Source organism: Ambystoma mexicanum, chromosome 3q (genome assembly GCF_040938575.1).
Source record: "Ambystoma mexicanum isolate Mex_15411 chromosome 3q, UKY_AmexF1_1, whole genome shotgun sequence".
Taxonomy (NCBI): Eukaryota; Metazoa; Chordata; class Amphibia; order Caudata; family Ambystomatidae; genus Ambystoma; species Ambystoma mexicanum.
The window spans coordinates 183,877,095-183,893,903 of NC_090926.1; the positions used below are offsets into that span (position 1 = coordinate 183,877,095).

Here is a 16,809-nt window from a genome sequence, read left to right on the forward strand (position 1 = left end):
AGGACATCCCAATGGGTGCCACCATTAATGGGAGAAGGAGAAAGGAGAGAGCACATATGAAGGACCCATAGGTCAGGCAAAGGCACAAAAAAGAGGATGTCAGTGAGAGTTTCCTTGGAGCAGGCACTTGTGTAGGTAGGTGTCAGCGATAGGGAGGCCTGGGTTGGAGACCAGGATGTCCTTTTTAAACTTTTTCCTACCAGATTTAGTGAGGAAAGCAGGATAGTCAATAGAGAAGCAGTTAGAGAAGATAGGCGAGATAGAGAGCACCATGGAGTGAGCACCATGGAGTAGAAGGGAGTGGGGGTGGGTGGGGGGGGGGGGGGGGGGGGACAGGCGATACGAGAGCACGCAGACAGAAGTGAGCGGCAGGCACAAGTTTACCACAGTTCAGAACAGTAATGCATATTAGGTACACAGTGGAAAGGCCACCTATGTTTGAAAATCCTGCGAGGGGAGAAAAACACTAGTTTACCACAACTGTGGAACACAGTGAGGTGAAGACACCATGCGAATGCAGTGACCAGGTGTGGGTGGGTAAAGTAGCGATGAATAGTTTCATCCAGTCTGTACATCTACAGACCTACTGCAAAACTGTACACTGTAGATGGCCTCCAGAGCTCACTTTACTCTATGATTACATTATATATTTGCACCTGAAATAGAGTGACCTGGCCAAACTGTTTCCAGAGCCTTTTTATCATATCCATGTGTGTCCATTCATGCAGCTAACCTTTTTACAGATGCTCAGCCAGGGCTTGCAAAGCATTTTTGCCCACTCGCATTGTCGAGTAGATTTTAAGAAGGGCCAGTACTATTTGCAGGAGATGTTGGAAACTTATTTAAACTTTACTTTGTTTGCAGTAAATGTCAAATAAAGGTTTCACTGTGCATGGCTGGCAGCAGTGTGCCAAACTGAAGTTGGTTTGGCGTGACATGGAAATTATTTCTATAAAATGGTGCAAGGCCTGACATCTCACTAATGTCTTACTTCAGCAGTATACAAAACTGCTGTCTCTGTTGCTCAGGTTATATTTTTGGTACAAGTATTTTCGGGTGGCGTTATAAACAGTACAAAATTGCTAATCAAATGGGTTTGTTTGCTAATCACGAAAAAGTGTATTAGCACACTGTGCTAATCAATTTTTGAAAACGAATTCATGCCTTGGACTGACCGAGCGGATGGTTCTTGCAATTATCCTTTATGGTTTTATATATTTGTTCCCATTTTTCTTGGACTGTGCAGACTGCTCCAGGCATCCAGTATTCTGCAGCCCTCATCTCGCTACCTTCTACAAATAGGGAGTATGAGAAGTATTGTCCATCAAGGATATCACATTGACAAAGGTATCGAGGTATTGAAAGGGCAGGTGTATTGTCATTTATATAGCACCATTCTGCACCCCTTTTCCACTGTGAATTGATATGTTATATCGGTGCATGTTGTGAGGGGTCAGAAACGTGAGGTGGGCAACTTTGTAAGAGTATTCAAAATTACCCATTTTAATAATGTAAAAGGGTTGGATGAAGTCTCACTGTCCCTACCATAACCAGATTTCTCTGCCTAAAGCAACTAATAGAAACACTCTAAAAAGTATATCCGACTGTCCGTCACACTATACATTCAACAAATCAATAAGGAAATACATGGCAGTTCAACACAGGACAATTGAACCTGCAACAGGACCGCAGTCCTGGCTTATGATCTAATTCCCCTTCCCCAGATTCAACCAGGATTCTTATTCCACAGTTCAAAAGAAAATAAAAAAGGTCTTGGTTGGTAACAAAGTTCGAACCTTCCACTGGACAATGAAAGTTCTAATACTTCAAACGTGTTCTTTCTCTGCTTCACTTAAGAATGAAGTTCAAAATAATCTTATCCACAAGTTAAAACAAAATAGTCTGTCAGGATGATTTGCCACAAATGAATGCTTTCAAAAAATGTAACTCCTCCAAAGCAGGATTATACCGTTTTTCCTTCTGCAGCATAAATGATAACATTGTGTATTGGGACCACAGTTCAGCACAACTACTACATGGTCTATTCTAAATAGCACTTACCGAGATTCAGCTGCAGTTTCCTGCTCTGGTCTCCGGTCCCCGTCCTCCGCGTACAGCACTAATGAAGGGAAAGCCACCCAGCGGTAGCTTTTGTTTACTACAGCTGGCTGGCTTTTCCTTCATTAGTGCCGCAAAAGCAAAAGCCAGCACAGGAGGGCATCCATTTCACAAAATGGATGCGCCCATGTGCTTGCTTTTGCGAATTTTGAGCTTGAATAGCTCAAAATTTTACACAGGAAGTTTTAAAAAAGAGAATGCTAGTATTTTTTATGTTGCCTATCTATTTTTTAAATAACATTTTTTACTACACCATGCCTTTAAACTCAGCGGACAGGCAGATATTGTCGTCCAACTATCTGGTGGCAAGTGGGCCAGGGGCCTATACGAAATGGGTATCCAGGAATATTACATTCCAGTGGACACAGTACAAATGAAGTGCAACAGGAGAACATTACCCCAGTTGAGGTTGCTAAAATGGCAGAGTGGGATCAACAGGCTGGAGAATTGGGGTGGGGTCGGCACATTGTACACATGTGGTGGTGGCAATGTGATCAAGTAGTGGCTACCTGCTCCAAGCTGTTTCAATTGGTCGAGGTAGGGTTCAGCTTACAATGAAATCCTGCCTGCTGGAGCTTCTACCTCATGGGAAGGGCGGATAAGGCAAAGGGGTGGTTAGAGTCTTGGCACTGCGATTGCTACTAGCTACGAGACCGAAGGCACAGGGGCGGCGCCCCAAGATGGGAGATTGGCGCAGAGGTTAGGGGTGAAATGTATTTGAATGTCCTGATGTACTCAAGGAAAGGTGTAGAGCTGCGTTTTTTGGTGTGACATTAAGTTTGGGATAGACTAGAGCGGAATCCTGTAATGCTTTTGAATTGTAAAGTTTTTTACTAAAATATGGAGTCTGTGAAATGCATTCTGGGTGCGCCCAGAGCAGCAATGGGCATTTTCTTACTCCGCGAGATCTGCATTTAATGTGAAGTTTGAACACTTTCACTGCCAATGTTTTTCAGCGAGGATCACTGCTTATATTATTCCACACTGCTTCAAGGATTGTTTTTGAAGAAAGGTACCAGCTGGCGCCCGATAACGTTGCATGAGCCGAAGGAAACTTATGCTGTCTTTCGTGCTCCACGAGTCATTCGGCTGAGGATACATGGGAAATTGGCAACAGGTGGAAAGCCAGAAAATTCTGAAAAAAGCCATTACGCATTTCTGAGATGTATAAAATGACAAGCACTGAGGAAAGCCAGACCCAAAAGATTTGGCGAAGCATGGACGTGCAGCTATCCATTCCCGTGGAAGGGGGAATCTTTTGTGCCCGTCCTGTTTTCAGAGCTTATCTGTGATGCTGACTAAGATGGTGTTCTGCAGTGCCCTCAACAGTGACGTATTTTAAACTCTTCTACTAATCATTCATTTTCCTTACTGCATTTATTTTGTTATTTATGCTGATTGAGATTATACTCTAACTGAGCCTGTGTGAATAATTGTCTCCCAGCGTCCAAGGTTGTTTTTTCAGTTTGTGTACTGAGGAGAAAAATAAGTAATATATCTGCACTTTTTGGAAAGCAAAACAAATCCGAACCCACACCAAGAGTGTGGGCATTCTTTATGGGCTTCAAAGAAGGGAAGGGTGAGCAAGAGTTGTAATGTCGTACAAATATGAGGCAGAGCTAGCAGATTATGGTCGGCGTTACTATAGAAAAGCAGATTCCACAGGTAAGCTTTATTCCAGTTACAACTTCAGAACAGTGAACCACTGCGTCCCATCACCCACGCTAGGCTTCTCCAACTGCTCAACTCACAGAACCTTTGCGACTGTCATTCCTGCATTTGCACACCAACATTCTCAGCATCATCGTGCACCTGCATTCACTCCAATCACAATACAACAGTTACAAAGCTATGTACCTGCGATTCTGCATTCAAAAGAAGTTTGCTGATGCAAGACAACGGTTTTAATTCTTTTTATTTGTTTTTGGTGAAACAGATTACACCTTTACAAATTAGCGGACAAAAATATAATAGTACAAAAAATTCCAAAACACTGTTTAACACATTACAATTATTTAGCTCATTTAAGATAAAAGCATTATTCTCACCACAATGTGTTACTAAAGATAAAATGTACTTCCCCATTTCTCATTAGGGTTCGATAAACAGCAAACAGGGTGAATTCCCTAGTAAAATGTTTTCATTCATAATCAAAATAGAAATGACATCACATAAAAATGAAAACTTAGTGATACTTGCATCAGGTCTAAAACATTTCAAATTTGCCAGAGGCCCTGCTCTGCTTTAAGCACTCCACACATTATTCCCTTTAGGCCCATCATGGTACAATCAGAGATCAGTTAATTCGATCGATCCTGAGGAGGGAATATAGCGAAAGATCTTGCTAACGCAGGGTGCTACCCGAGTCAAAAACATCTAATGGCATCTACCACATGCTGTATTTAGGATATACATCTTAAGAGGTAACCCAAAAGGATTTTAACATGAATACTACATCGAGTTTTCCCCCCCCAACAGAAGATGAGCATCCCCCAACAGCGCCATCATATGTAAGATACACATACTTGCACCTAGTCAATCACATTTATTAGCCCAGTGTTTATTACTTTTAGAGCAACCTCAATCTTGCCCACAAGTCGTGGCCAATATTATCGGGTTGCTACTACCCCACATACAATGCAGCCAAACAGTGCGACGATCATGGTTCAAAGCAGTTGCTATGTAAGGACCAAAACATGTCTGTCGTTTGCATTCAAACTAGGGACAATACATGAATAGATGCTGAAGAGTTTGTTTCATTTGAGTTTGCACAAAATCTGCAATTATGCCCGAGATCAGATGCTCCATAACCATTCCATTTACTAATTCAGAAACCTGTGTGCATCAAGTCATTGCCCGAGCTTTATTATCGGGAAAGCACAAGAGATAACGATTACGTGGATTCTGCGCGCGTCTAAAGTTGGTATAGTTTGTAAAGGAAGCATAGCCGGCAATTTTGTCCTGGCCCAAGCATTCAAGTGAAAGCGTTTTTACCAACCCTGGGCGCTCCATGATGACTTGCTTGGTTAGATTAAGAGAAACAAGAACCTTATTCATGCATGCATGAAAGCGAGAGATTGATACTGGGTGGTCAACAGCCAGCATCTCATGGAGATCCTAGTATAAAGAACGTGGTGGGGGTGAAACCATCTTAATAAAGTTATTTAGCATAAGCCATTCAAATCTGTGAGCAAGTGCATATAGACCAAGTTAATAAACCAGGATAGGGCTTGGAAGATATCCCGGAAACCCCAACACTTTTCCACACTTGGATTTTGTTCAATAATGGGCTTAACTAACAAACACAGGTCCAATCTGTACAGTAGTATAGGCTCGACCTTCAACTGAGAAGTTTCAATGGAAGCAAAGAAAATTTGCAGTGGAGATGACATAAGTTTCATCTGCGCTATCAATTGCACCACTTTAAAGTTTAGAGATATTTGCCATTTGTTAAGCGAGGTGCTGTTGAAAGCTGATAACCACTAAGAGCGAGATGATGTATCTGGGCTATCTGCATTGAGTCGACGTACCACCGAAATCTAGGCAAGTTTCTCCTCGCGGTCAAGACTAGAATGTTCGATTTGGCTGAATAACCAAGTTTTTTTAACAAGCAGCATTGGGGAAAATAATTCAGCTTGTATTGCAGCCCAAATGGCGTTCTGTCAAACAGGATAAAGTCGTCAGCAAAGGCTAACCACTTTAAGCGGAGATTTACCAATTTCACAGCAAAGAGGTCATTTGCATGCCATATAGTGTCAATGTCTGCCTGATACAAATTAAAGGATTGCTGCAAGGTTGCATCCTTGGCTTCACACCAATTGTGGTGGGAATATTGTCCGACAAAAGACCCTCAGAGTTGATGCACAACCTGTAAGAGGTTTTTATGCAAGAGCGCAATCAACACTACTACATTTGCTGGAATTCCATATACCAACATTTTCTTCCATAAGTGATTTCGAAGAACACTGTTGAATGCCGATGATAAATCCAATGAGGCCATATAAATAGGCCCATTAGATGAGTTAGGCGATGACATCAATAGATGGTGGCATTCAAATGGGTGCCCATCGCCTTACAAAACCCAACCTGTGCCTTTGATAGAATTGCAGATGTTGCTATGCAGGCCTCCAGATCGTTTAGTATAAGACTAGCAAATATTTGTGCTGCTACGTCAATTAGGACCATGGGCCTAAGGTTGGCAGGATTATCAAGAGGCCTCTTTTTGTGGATAGGGATGATTATAGCCATCAGCCATGAAGAGGGATTATCCCAGAATGGATTATAGACTCAGCGCAGAAGCAAGTGCTTTGACCAAAAACGTGGGTCGTCCTTGACGACGCAGGGAGGAAGCCCATCCGGACCAGCCGATTTAGAGAATGTTAATTTGGAGATTGCCCATATTACGTCCTTGAGCACCCAAGTGCATGTGGGTGCGATAATCAAAAGGGGGGACAGCTGTCCACGTGCCAAGACAAGGCATATTTCTCCTTAAATTAGGCCTGCCAGTTGTCGCCGTTTATAGCAGCAACCAAGCTATTTGCTGGCGTGCGTAAAGGGTTTTCCAATAATCACCCACAAATACCTTGCTGCGCTTGAATAGCTCAATCATGTTCAGATTTTCAAGAATATGGCGGGCATGACGTAGTTCTTTCAATTTTTTCTTATATATGGCCAATATAGAACTTTTATAAGATAAATAAAGTGCAGGAGTTCGATGCAGGCGTTTCGCAGTGTGTTTCAGAGCGGCGACGTCGGACAGATGCTTTAAGAGTTGGAATGCAAATGTTAGAGTTATTAGATGTTCTCGTATCATCTTTAGGTTGATAGCAGTGACCTTTTCTAAATAGAGCGGTGATGCAGTAGGGTCAGCACTAACCAAAATGTCCCGGTTGACCCAGGACACTGACCGAGTTTCCTACAGTTGCCTGGATTCCAGCGGACAGAAAGAGCATATCTGTCAGAGTGAGGTGAAAATCGGTGCAAGGCACCATGATCGCCCACTCCAAAGTTGGTAATCAGGATTGGATCGAGGAGACCAGACAACTCACTTGATGCCAAAATATAAAACCGAAGAGCAAGAAGTACCACGCTGCCAAGAGGCTTTAATACTATGCAATGCTAAAGGAAGTGGGTGGATGTGCCAGGCTTCGAGAAACTCAGTCCATTGCTTACCCCTAGCACCAGCCTGCTTTGCCTATAGCGTAGCGTCAATGGAAGCTGGGCTAGCTCCTTCCATATCCAAACTTACATTATAATTGCCCCCAATTAAGATTTCATGCATGGGGTGCCGCAACATAGCATTGAAACATTGAAAAATCGTTTCTAAAGATACTGCCATAGGGTTCACATATACTGAAACAATATTTTCTGGGTAGGAATTCCGACAATGGTCAATTCGACAATCACGAAAGTCAGTGTGGTCCAGTAACTTAGCTGTTAATCTTAAACTAGTCTTAATAAGCATAGCAAGGCAGCCACTAGGACGGCCAACAGAAACACGATGTGCTTGAACACAAAATGAGGCATAACCTTCCAAGACGATATTTTGGATAGTTATAAGTAGGAATACTTACCTTCATTATAGCTGCCGCTTTAATAAGTGGCTCCAAATTTCTTAAACCATTTAGAGCCTTGGTCAGAGAGGCAAGTTGGGTTAGTATTTCGCTATTCGGCTCCACTACTGCAGTCAAAACAGGGCCTTTTGGGACCCTGTCCTACGGTGCCGGTAAGGCAAAGTCCAAGAAGGACCATGCGATGTCCATCCTGTTAAAAAGATGGGGATAGACACCCAGAGTTTCAAAGTCCTCCTTGTGATCCAGGATAAGCTTAGTAATTATTTGGGACTGTAATTTGCACAGCACTCTATAGTTGTTTTGGTTAGCAAGTTTAACCCACTCAATGCCCTTCGTGGCTAAATTCTGCAAGAGTGGAATCTGGTACGAGATGTTTGGAGGATATACTAGCAAAATATGGTAATTTCTTAAGGTCTGCTGCACAATTTGAATATTTGTCTGCCTAAAACAAGTTTTGCAACTCACTTACCAGGGTAAAGGAAACTAGTATTTTAACTGGTTTGTCACACCTTACTCAGAACAAGCAACCGCCTTTCAAGGTAACTATTCACATTCTAAATCATTAGCTGCAAGCAATATTAAGATATATTTCCTGACACTTGGCAGGGTTAAACATGGTCAAGAGATACTTTTCCATTTAGAAAAAGTTCTGAAGGGACATAAAACTGACCCAAACAGGTCACCAACAACTGAAGCAGAATTCAATCTTACAACAACATTTGCGCACATTTGTGCATGGGGCTTTTATAGAGAAAAAAATCTTCATTGAACTACATCATATGGTTAAAGTGCAGTGCCTACCTATTCAAACATTAAAATGTTAGTAAGGTGCTCAAGTGTTGAAACTCAAGACTTCTGAATAACGTTAAAAAGAAGGCCAGTAATATTAAGTTTACAAAGGGCTTGTCGATTTGATAATGCACGTTGCAATAGTCACGAACACGCACCAAGGTGGTTGGACCTTAAAGAGACTTACTAGCTATGCAGAGTAGCATAATTACACATCCTGAAATGCCGAACTAAGGGTCAGATGGGCAGGTGTTGCACCGTGAAAGTATTGGTTAATGTGGTCAAAGCCAATAGGACAATATGACAAGGTGGAACTCATACTCGGACATACTAAACAGCAATGTGTTATTATGCTAATATCAATTGTGCTGGTGTAGAGAGAGAATCCACATAGTACTTCAAGCAGTTCATCTATAATATATGGTGGAGTATTAACTGGATCATAACTAATACATTTCATATTCCTTACCCTCTTCCCCCTCTCTCTCTGCGCTCATTCCAAATGCTCACATGGCCTAGTAGGACCACCTTGGTCCGTTCATCAGTGTTTGATTGTGCCTTTTGTTCCCCTGTACCCTCCCTCCCCTTTGCCCTGTGGGCGCTTTGAAACAATCTCTTGGTGCATAAGATCCTTACAAATGCACAATAAAATGAATAAATAAAGTCACTGAACCACCAATAGAACAATGAAAAGAGATCAGAGACCATTCAAGACATGCAACATTAAATTACCAGCATTACACTTTGATGTGCCTTTATCTGAGGGAGATACTGAATTCCACAGGTCTAAAGATAGAAAAGTATGGCTCGGTCAACCGTAAAGGAATATTGAATAAACCCACCTGTGGACACTATACTCAGATCATAAGAGGTAGCAGGAATATAATTTTAAATCAGAGATATGTAATTTGAAAGAGTAAACATTAGGAATAGGTCATGTTGAATTACTCTTTCCAGCGTTTCAGAAATTGTTATTTAACAAACATACTGAAGCAAGATACTATGAACTGAAGGAACAGAATCGGGTATCCTCCGGGATACTAATAACAGAATAATTATAGGCAAGATGAGCCCATAACTAGTAATGTTTATAAGCCTAACACTGGAAACATAACCCTCCCTAAACAGCCCTACAGATAAGGGGTAAGAAGCTAGGCATGGGTAAACTGTCCTCTTGCTCTGGGGAAATGCAATGTTATGTGCCAGCTTCGTGGTGACGGGTGTGTGGTAAACCTGTATGCCACTAAACATACAGTTGGGTGAGATGCGAAGCGCTTGGCCAGTACAGTTAGGCAGTATCTTTGACAAAGGTTATCCATAAAATTGGATCCCAGGCTCTTATGTGAGATATCGATCCAGTTTATTCCCTGGTAATAACTTGTGCAGAGAACAGCAAACACGTGTTGTCGACGGTTGTCTTTCCCAAGGCAAAAAGATTATTTCAAACTTGTCGGGGTGATATTTTGAACCTCCAATAGGGAATCAACTCCAGAGTCGTTAATTCAAGCATGTCTGTATTTCCCTCAAGCATCAAATTAAGTTCCTGATTAAAGCATACTTTAGCAGATCAGCTGCAACGTTGCCAGACTGTCCCACTCGTTGGAAACAGTATATTTGGAACTGTTAAAAAAAAAAAAGAATAAATACTACCATTCTGTACGGAGGTTAATGCTCAACCACCGAAAGGTAAGGGGCCATCATCGGCAACTTTTACTCACAAAAAATAAGCAAAACTGCCAAAAAATAGGGAGAAAAAAAAAAGCTAAAATATGGGAAACGGACAATGTGCCCCCGTTTTCGCTCCCACAGCTCAATGGATATGGACCAGCAGTTCACGTAGTACCACAAAAGAAATTGTTATTAATGCCTGTTTGAAAGAAGTAAACGTATCTTTTAATGTGTCTGAATAAATAGGTGCAAAGAAATAATTACAAGAATATTTCAGTTTCCCAGATTTTCACTCTTATAAAATACTCCCAAGGGGAATTAGAGTTACACTTACTCCCCAAAAAATAATTTTACTCCCAACTTTTAAAAAAAATGGGGCGGAAAACACACACTGCAAAATCATATCTGGAACGCTGTCCCCAACTATCCGTATTTTCTCTCTTTCGCCACCCAATTATTTCTACAGAATGAATAATGGACATTAGCCCACTGTGAATGAACGTTGGGAAGCAGTTTTATAGACAAAAAGCTATGCACATTGGCTCATTGCGATGAAACAATAAGATGTTAAGACAACAAAAATGTAAATATTGATAAAACAATGTTGCAATGTATGTAAATATCCGATACTAAGATTTGGAAATGAGTACATGATACTTCATAGTCACTACTGTGCCTTGAAAAATCCCAGATACAGGAGAAACAAGTACGTGCCTCCAATTGTATAATGTTGGCACCAATGTTCATACAAATAGAACAGCACTAAAAATAAACTACTTTGCTGATTTGATCTATACAAAAAGTGGAATTGTGTAATAGAATGGGTTTGCATCAGATCTAATGGATACGTTTTGGGGGGATGCTTGTGTTATGTTTGGGAATGTCAGGCCACCGCTCATGGCAACGTTTTTAAATGTGTTGCGGTTAATATGCATTTCGAGGTTATTGTTTTCTTTGATTCAGGTTCATGTTACCTGGATGATGGCCTGCTGGCCTAGTAACATTTGTTTTGTAGTTGATATGTTTCTTTCTTGTTGAAAATAAGAAATAAAGTTTGAAAAGAAAAAAAAAAGCGCTGGCGCAGATCACTTACCCATCTTCCCTATACACTTTGACTCACTGGTGAATATCAGTCCAAGTTAAGGGTCTAAAAATTGACCGTACAAGAGAGGAACACCGCCAAAATTCACTTAATTGTAATTATTTTAATTCTACAAGAGCAAACTCTGCACGTCACCCTCAAGTCGGACAACTACCATTTAGTTCAGCAGGTTATTCATAAAGTGCAAAACTGCAATAATTAGGAAGAGATTTGGGACACGTGTTCTTGAGATTGATCTACTGAATCATACATTTTGGGACAGGTACTGCTATGTTAAAGTCTCTGTAGTTAGGGGGAGGACTCCTTATGACAAGCAAGCTTGCTGTAGGGGAGGGAGGGATGTCCCCTGCCTCACTATGGTGTATTCGATGGTATGTCCTGCTATCTGCCACAAACACGAAACAGTGGCTACTCGAAATGTGTGATCCAGCAAGAACCTCTGTACTGAGTAATAACGTGCGTTGGATGGGTAAGCACTTTAAGGGTTCTGAACTGATTTTAATTATTTTTCAACAGTAAATCATATGGGGTCATGTAGCGCTCTGAATGCTTGTGTATTGAGTGAGACTAAATGCATTTGTAAAAATGTAGGCATGCTATAATGAAAGCAGAAACAGGGGTGATGGCGGGAAGGTTTAGAATAAATCTTAACCACTGGCGTTGCTCTGGGCAACCCTCCAGACCATCGTTCTTCGCCTGCCAAGCCATTACAGAAGTGGAAAGACCATATTTAAATCAGGCTTGGCCCCACCACTTTTGCTAAAGTCACCCCGAGTGGGACGGGTATGCCCAGACGTGGGTCCTGAGTCTGCCGGGCCTAGAGACCCAAGCTACTGCTCACTGATGACGCCCAATAGGGCTGAAACATGTCTGGGGATGCTTGTGGTCTCGTGCAGAAGGGATGTGACCTAGCAGTTCGGGCTGGACTACCCCTTTTGGGGTAGGACCAAGTCTGATTTGCATATGGTTTTTCCCACTTCTGTAATGGCTTGGCAGGCTGGAAAACGATGGTCTGGAGGGTTGCCCAGACCTTTGCCCGTGGTTATGATTAATTCACAGCCAAAACCTTTCTGTTGTGCTATAATGAAATTCACCAATGTACATTATATTATCCTGTGTGATAAGATGGGAAAGCAGAATGCCTCCTGTAGCATGTAGTGTCAACGCCAATACACAAAAAGGAGGGGAGAAGGTTTATGGGAAATCTTGATGCAGCATACATAGCTAGCAGCAGGGGGTTCTGGGTTAAATCAAAAAAGTAAATCTGTTATTTGCACTACTGGAGGCATAACTTCTGTGGTGCGACATCTGTACTGCGGCCGAATGCATCCTGGGAATAGAAGCTGCAATATGCACTTAAAGGCAAAATATTGCCCTATGGAATTCGGCAACGATACAGTTGAATTTGCATAATAAATCAAAATAAAAAAAGAAAGTCTTCCAAAAGCACATTATTAGTTTATTGGCGGAGACCCTGTACTATATGTATAGTGTAATTAATGCCTATATTGAAATTAATAGGACATGATGCGTTCTGAACATAATGCCCCCTGAGGCAAAATGCATTAGTTGAAGTGAAGTTCTTTGGGGCCTCCATAATGTTAGTGGGCGAAGTGGGAAACTTTTGACCATTTCTACTTAATGAACCAAGTTATGTAAGAGTAGGATTGAGCTTTCTCGCCGAATAAGCAGTGCCTGTAGGTAATATATAGTCCTGTGGTACCTTTGTACTTTATAGAGCTAGTAACAATTCTGGCATTGGTTACCTTGGCAGGAGTGGCAGTTCAGTATATAGGCATACGAGGTTGCAAGTGGCATGGATAAAGCTCAGGGTTCGAAATTAGGATTGGGTAAACAGGAGCTACACGCAGCTGCTGGATATCCAGATATCCTGCATCACGCAGTTACCAGGAGCTACCACTAAGGAACTAGTACGTGTTATTTAAACCTAACTTTCATATAAAATGCCAACTTAACTGTATACATTATTTATGACCCATTGTGCTCTAATCTTATTTAGAAGTGTCACACGGTTTACTTATAGATGTGTTTGTTTCCCTGCTATTAGCTCTCATAAAATGTGTTCTCATCGAACAACCCAAGATGGCAAGGAAATCCAGAGCCACACGTTGAAAGGGTAAGTTGCCACACGGAATTCAAGAGCTGAATAAACCACAACTAGAGCGCAACAGAAAATTGCATAATGGTCATCAGCAGCAAACTCTCATCACAAAACAATCTTCTCCAGCACTCAAGACCAAAGCCCAACATGTAACTGCCCCCTTAAACGAGAGTAATGACCAAAAACATTTACCACAGGGGCATCCTTTCGAGTGCTGTGCAGTAGTCTTGGAAGAGATAAGCACTCTGCAGGAACCAAATATGCATGAAAAATATACATGCAAACCATAAAAAATATTCAGTGTGCAGAAATCATATTGCTTCAAAGCAGATTATTAAAATAATATGGAGCATTTAAGAAATTAATATGCAATGGTCTATTTCAATGACGACCTACACCGCCGGCAGCCGGCCTAGCAATTAAAAACTAACATTCTGCCATTAAAAAAAATAAACTTCAGCTATTGGTACTGCTTTACACAAAAGTAAAAAAGTAAATATTTCACCAAACAAAATCTCGACTCCAGGAGACAACCATGGTAATCTGCCACAGTATATAAAATCGTATTGCGTAGCTGAAGGTGGCACAATAATCTCCATAACACGTTTGACAAAAATTAGGCAGTTCACCATCGTATACCAATTTTCAACACCACTTAAATACTTTTGGAAATGTTGGTGCTTCCCTTATTATGTTAAAATCAGATGCCAAGTACCAAACAAAAACAAAAAATGGGGGGGGGGGTACGAAAACAAACGAAAGGACCAGCTATCTTGGATGGGCTGCCGTCATGCGTTCCAAAAGTATACTGCACAAAACGCATAAAAATACATTTCGATACTTCGTAGCAACAATGTGGATAGGAGATGTTATACAACAGTAACCAATGGAGACTCCAACTGAGTCCACTGCATTTAAAAAACAGGTTCCAGTGAGAGCGTTTGGGAAATATTTGTAAAGGAGTGTCAATTACTAGGTTTACGACTATTTTCATTTAATTAACAATTACCAGTACTATGGCTATGTGCGCAAAATGGCATTACTTTAAAATGAGCAACGAAGAGCAATTTTGGAAAACGGAACATAAACTGAATCATAAGCTCAAATGCTAAGAGAGCGGGCCCCCTCACCAAAAGCACCGTTCTGCTGATTGGACTCATTCACGCGGCGGCCCCCTCTATTTATGGACACGAGTTGCTAAGTTGCAGCTTTGGCTGGCTGACGTTTCCACCGAACAATATGATCAGAGCTGGGAAACCGGTCAGCTGATTCCGACACACGCCAACAGCCTTTCGCCGAAAAGGGCGAGAACGCCTGTGGCTATCTGACGCATAAACGGGCTCGCCAAGAGTATTGGAGAAATTTAGAATTGCATATGCGAAAAGAGCAAAGGGATTGCAAACTTACATTAGATAGAATAGGTGGTCGAGATACCCTGCCAACAATTTAAGCTGAACCATTTTTTCCACAAGTTAAGTGGGTAAACAATTGTTCCTTCCCAATCGGCAAGTAGGATGAAGCGGTTTAATTCCGAAAATGCCACAATGCATTAAACAAGTCTACGTTAAATTGACTGACCAGGCCTTATAAAAATACAATTGCACCTCAAAAGTTTTTTTTTTTCAAACTGCGTTTTACTAATTACAAAAAGGGCTACGAGATTCCTCCATTGGATCGGAGTTACCATGACATCGTCGTGGGTTTAGTCAGTCATTGGATTCTGCGAGAACATTATTTGGGTGTAGGGGAAACGCACAAGGACACAAAATAATTATCAATAGAAGAAGTCCCAAATAAACTCAACTACCCATCCAATGGGTTGGGCAATATGAATCACCACGCCGTGCGAAGTTTCGGAGCACTGTCAGTAACGAATGCACTCTACTGGGATATATAAGCGGCTCCATCAGAGATTGTCACCGTTCAACCCGCTGACAAGTAGCCTGAACATTTTCAGCAGCGAGTTGACGCCCCCTTAGATGAAAGAACCCAGAAACTCTCAGATTCGGGGCAAACAAATGGACCACTAGGTTTCAAAAAGGTCAAGTGTTGGAACCAAAATGCCATGCTTTAGTTAACGGCTAAAAAGCATTTCTTGCTGGGAAAGCAAGACAACATTATATACCCTGTATGACAGGATACCGAGACCCGCTGAGTTGGAGGGGCATCCCTACATGTGGAGATAAGGATACAGTGGGGGCGGTGGGGAATTGTTTTGGACGGGGTTATCACTACTGTGCACTTGTTATGCCGATTAGAAAGACCCAGGAGAAAGAACCGTACTGTAGAAATGAGCTAAATATAGTATACCTTTCACAAGTTATAGAAAACAAAATTGCTACAGGGGACGGTAGAAGTTCAATGTTATACTTTTCCACGGGAACGACAAATGACCTTCATCTAGTGGATGACACGTTTAAAATTCAAAATAAAAAACAGAAAGACGGCCGAGAGCGAGTACCAGATAAATTGAAGCGGGGGCGGTGCCAATAACACTATATTAGCAGTTGCCAAACGTGTTTTTGGTTGTCACAGTTGGAGTAAAAACTTTAATAAATAAAAAAAAGTCCCTTACACGGAAGGGCCCTCTCCCTATGTGATACTGCCTACATCCCCTTCCCCCCACCCTACCCACACGAAAGCCGTCTCCGTCACAATCCCCAGCACCGTCCCTCCCCCAGCGCCTCCCTATGTGATGGCCAGTCCCCTTTCCCCCATTGGATAACCTTCAACCTGTGCCGACTGTATAAGGTCACTTGATCCCACCATGACCAAAAGACCACACTAGCTCAACACAGAATCCACACCACTAGCAGGTTCAGGAGGTTGGAGCAGACCTAGGCCGCGGCCCACAGCTGCTGTGTCAGACGCGGCCTGCGTGCGGCACATGGCGGCATTGGGAGGGACAAGAGTTAGGGGACTCACCTCCACGAACAGGAGCATCCTCTCCCCCGGGATTGGAAGCTGGAGAGGACCCGGTATACGGGGGGAGGGGCGGGGCGAACTCAGAGGCCACGGCGGAGCCTGACACTCTACGCTTAGCGAGAGCTTGTCACATCCCGGGCACCACGCTACACCACACCGCTTCCGGGTCACCCTACCTTCAGAAAGAGCGCTTCCGGGATCAATCCAGACAGCAGTGACATAAAGGAAAGACTGGAAGCAGCGATACAGAACTCTGTGGAGAGAGTAAGATTTTCCACAGAGGTCTAATAAAGAACTAGAGGGCCAACATAACATACTTTACAGAGCAAAACATAAAGCAGCCGTTTTCCGTTCATTTAGCAGCCGTGTAGGCGGAAAAGTTGCCATAAGAAACAATGGAAATTAACGTGCTTTTACTCCATCATGGCGTCCAAGACTGACACAGGTTCTCTTGGAATGTTGGCCTACTAGTTTTTTATTAGAATTTAGTGGATTATGCTTGCTGAACAAAA

General features: G+C 42.2%; 1 protein-coding gene across 1 annotated transcript in view; it reads right to left on the bottom strand.

Moving 5' to 3' along the window:
- The window catches only part of LARP4 (La ribonucleoprotein 4), a 615,863-nt gene extending 599,390 nt beyond the window's left edge, over positions 1-16,473 (bottom strand). Inside the window, exon 1 of the mRNA XM_069653450.1 lies at positions 16,298-16,473. Coding sequence (XP_069509551.1) covers positions 16,298-16,315 — 18 coding nt within the window. The 5' untranslated portion in view covers positions 16,316-16,473. The remainder of the gene's footprint in view (positions 1-16,297) is intronic.
- Positions 16,474-16,809: the final 336 nt, after the last annotated feature.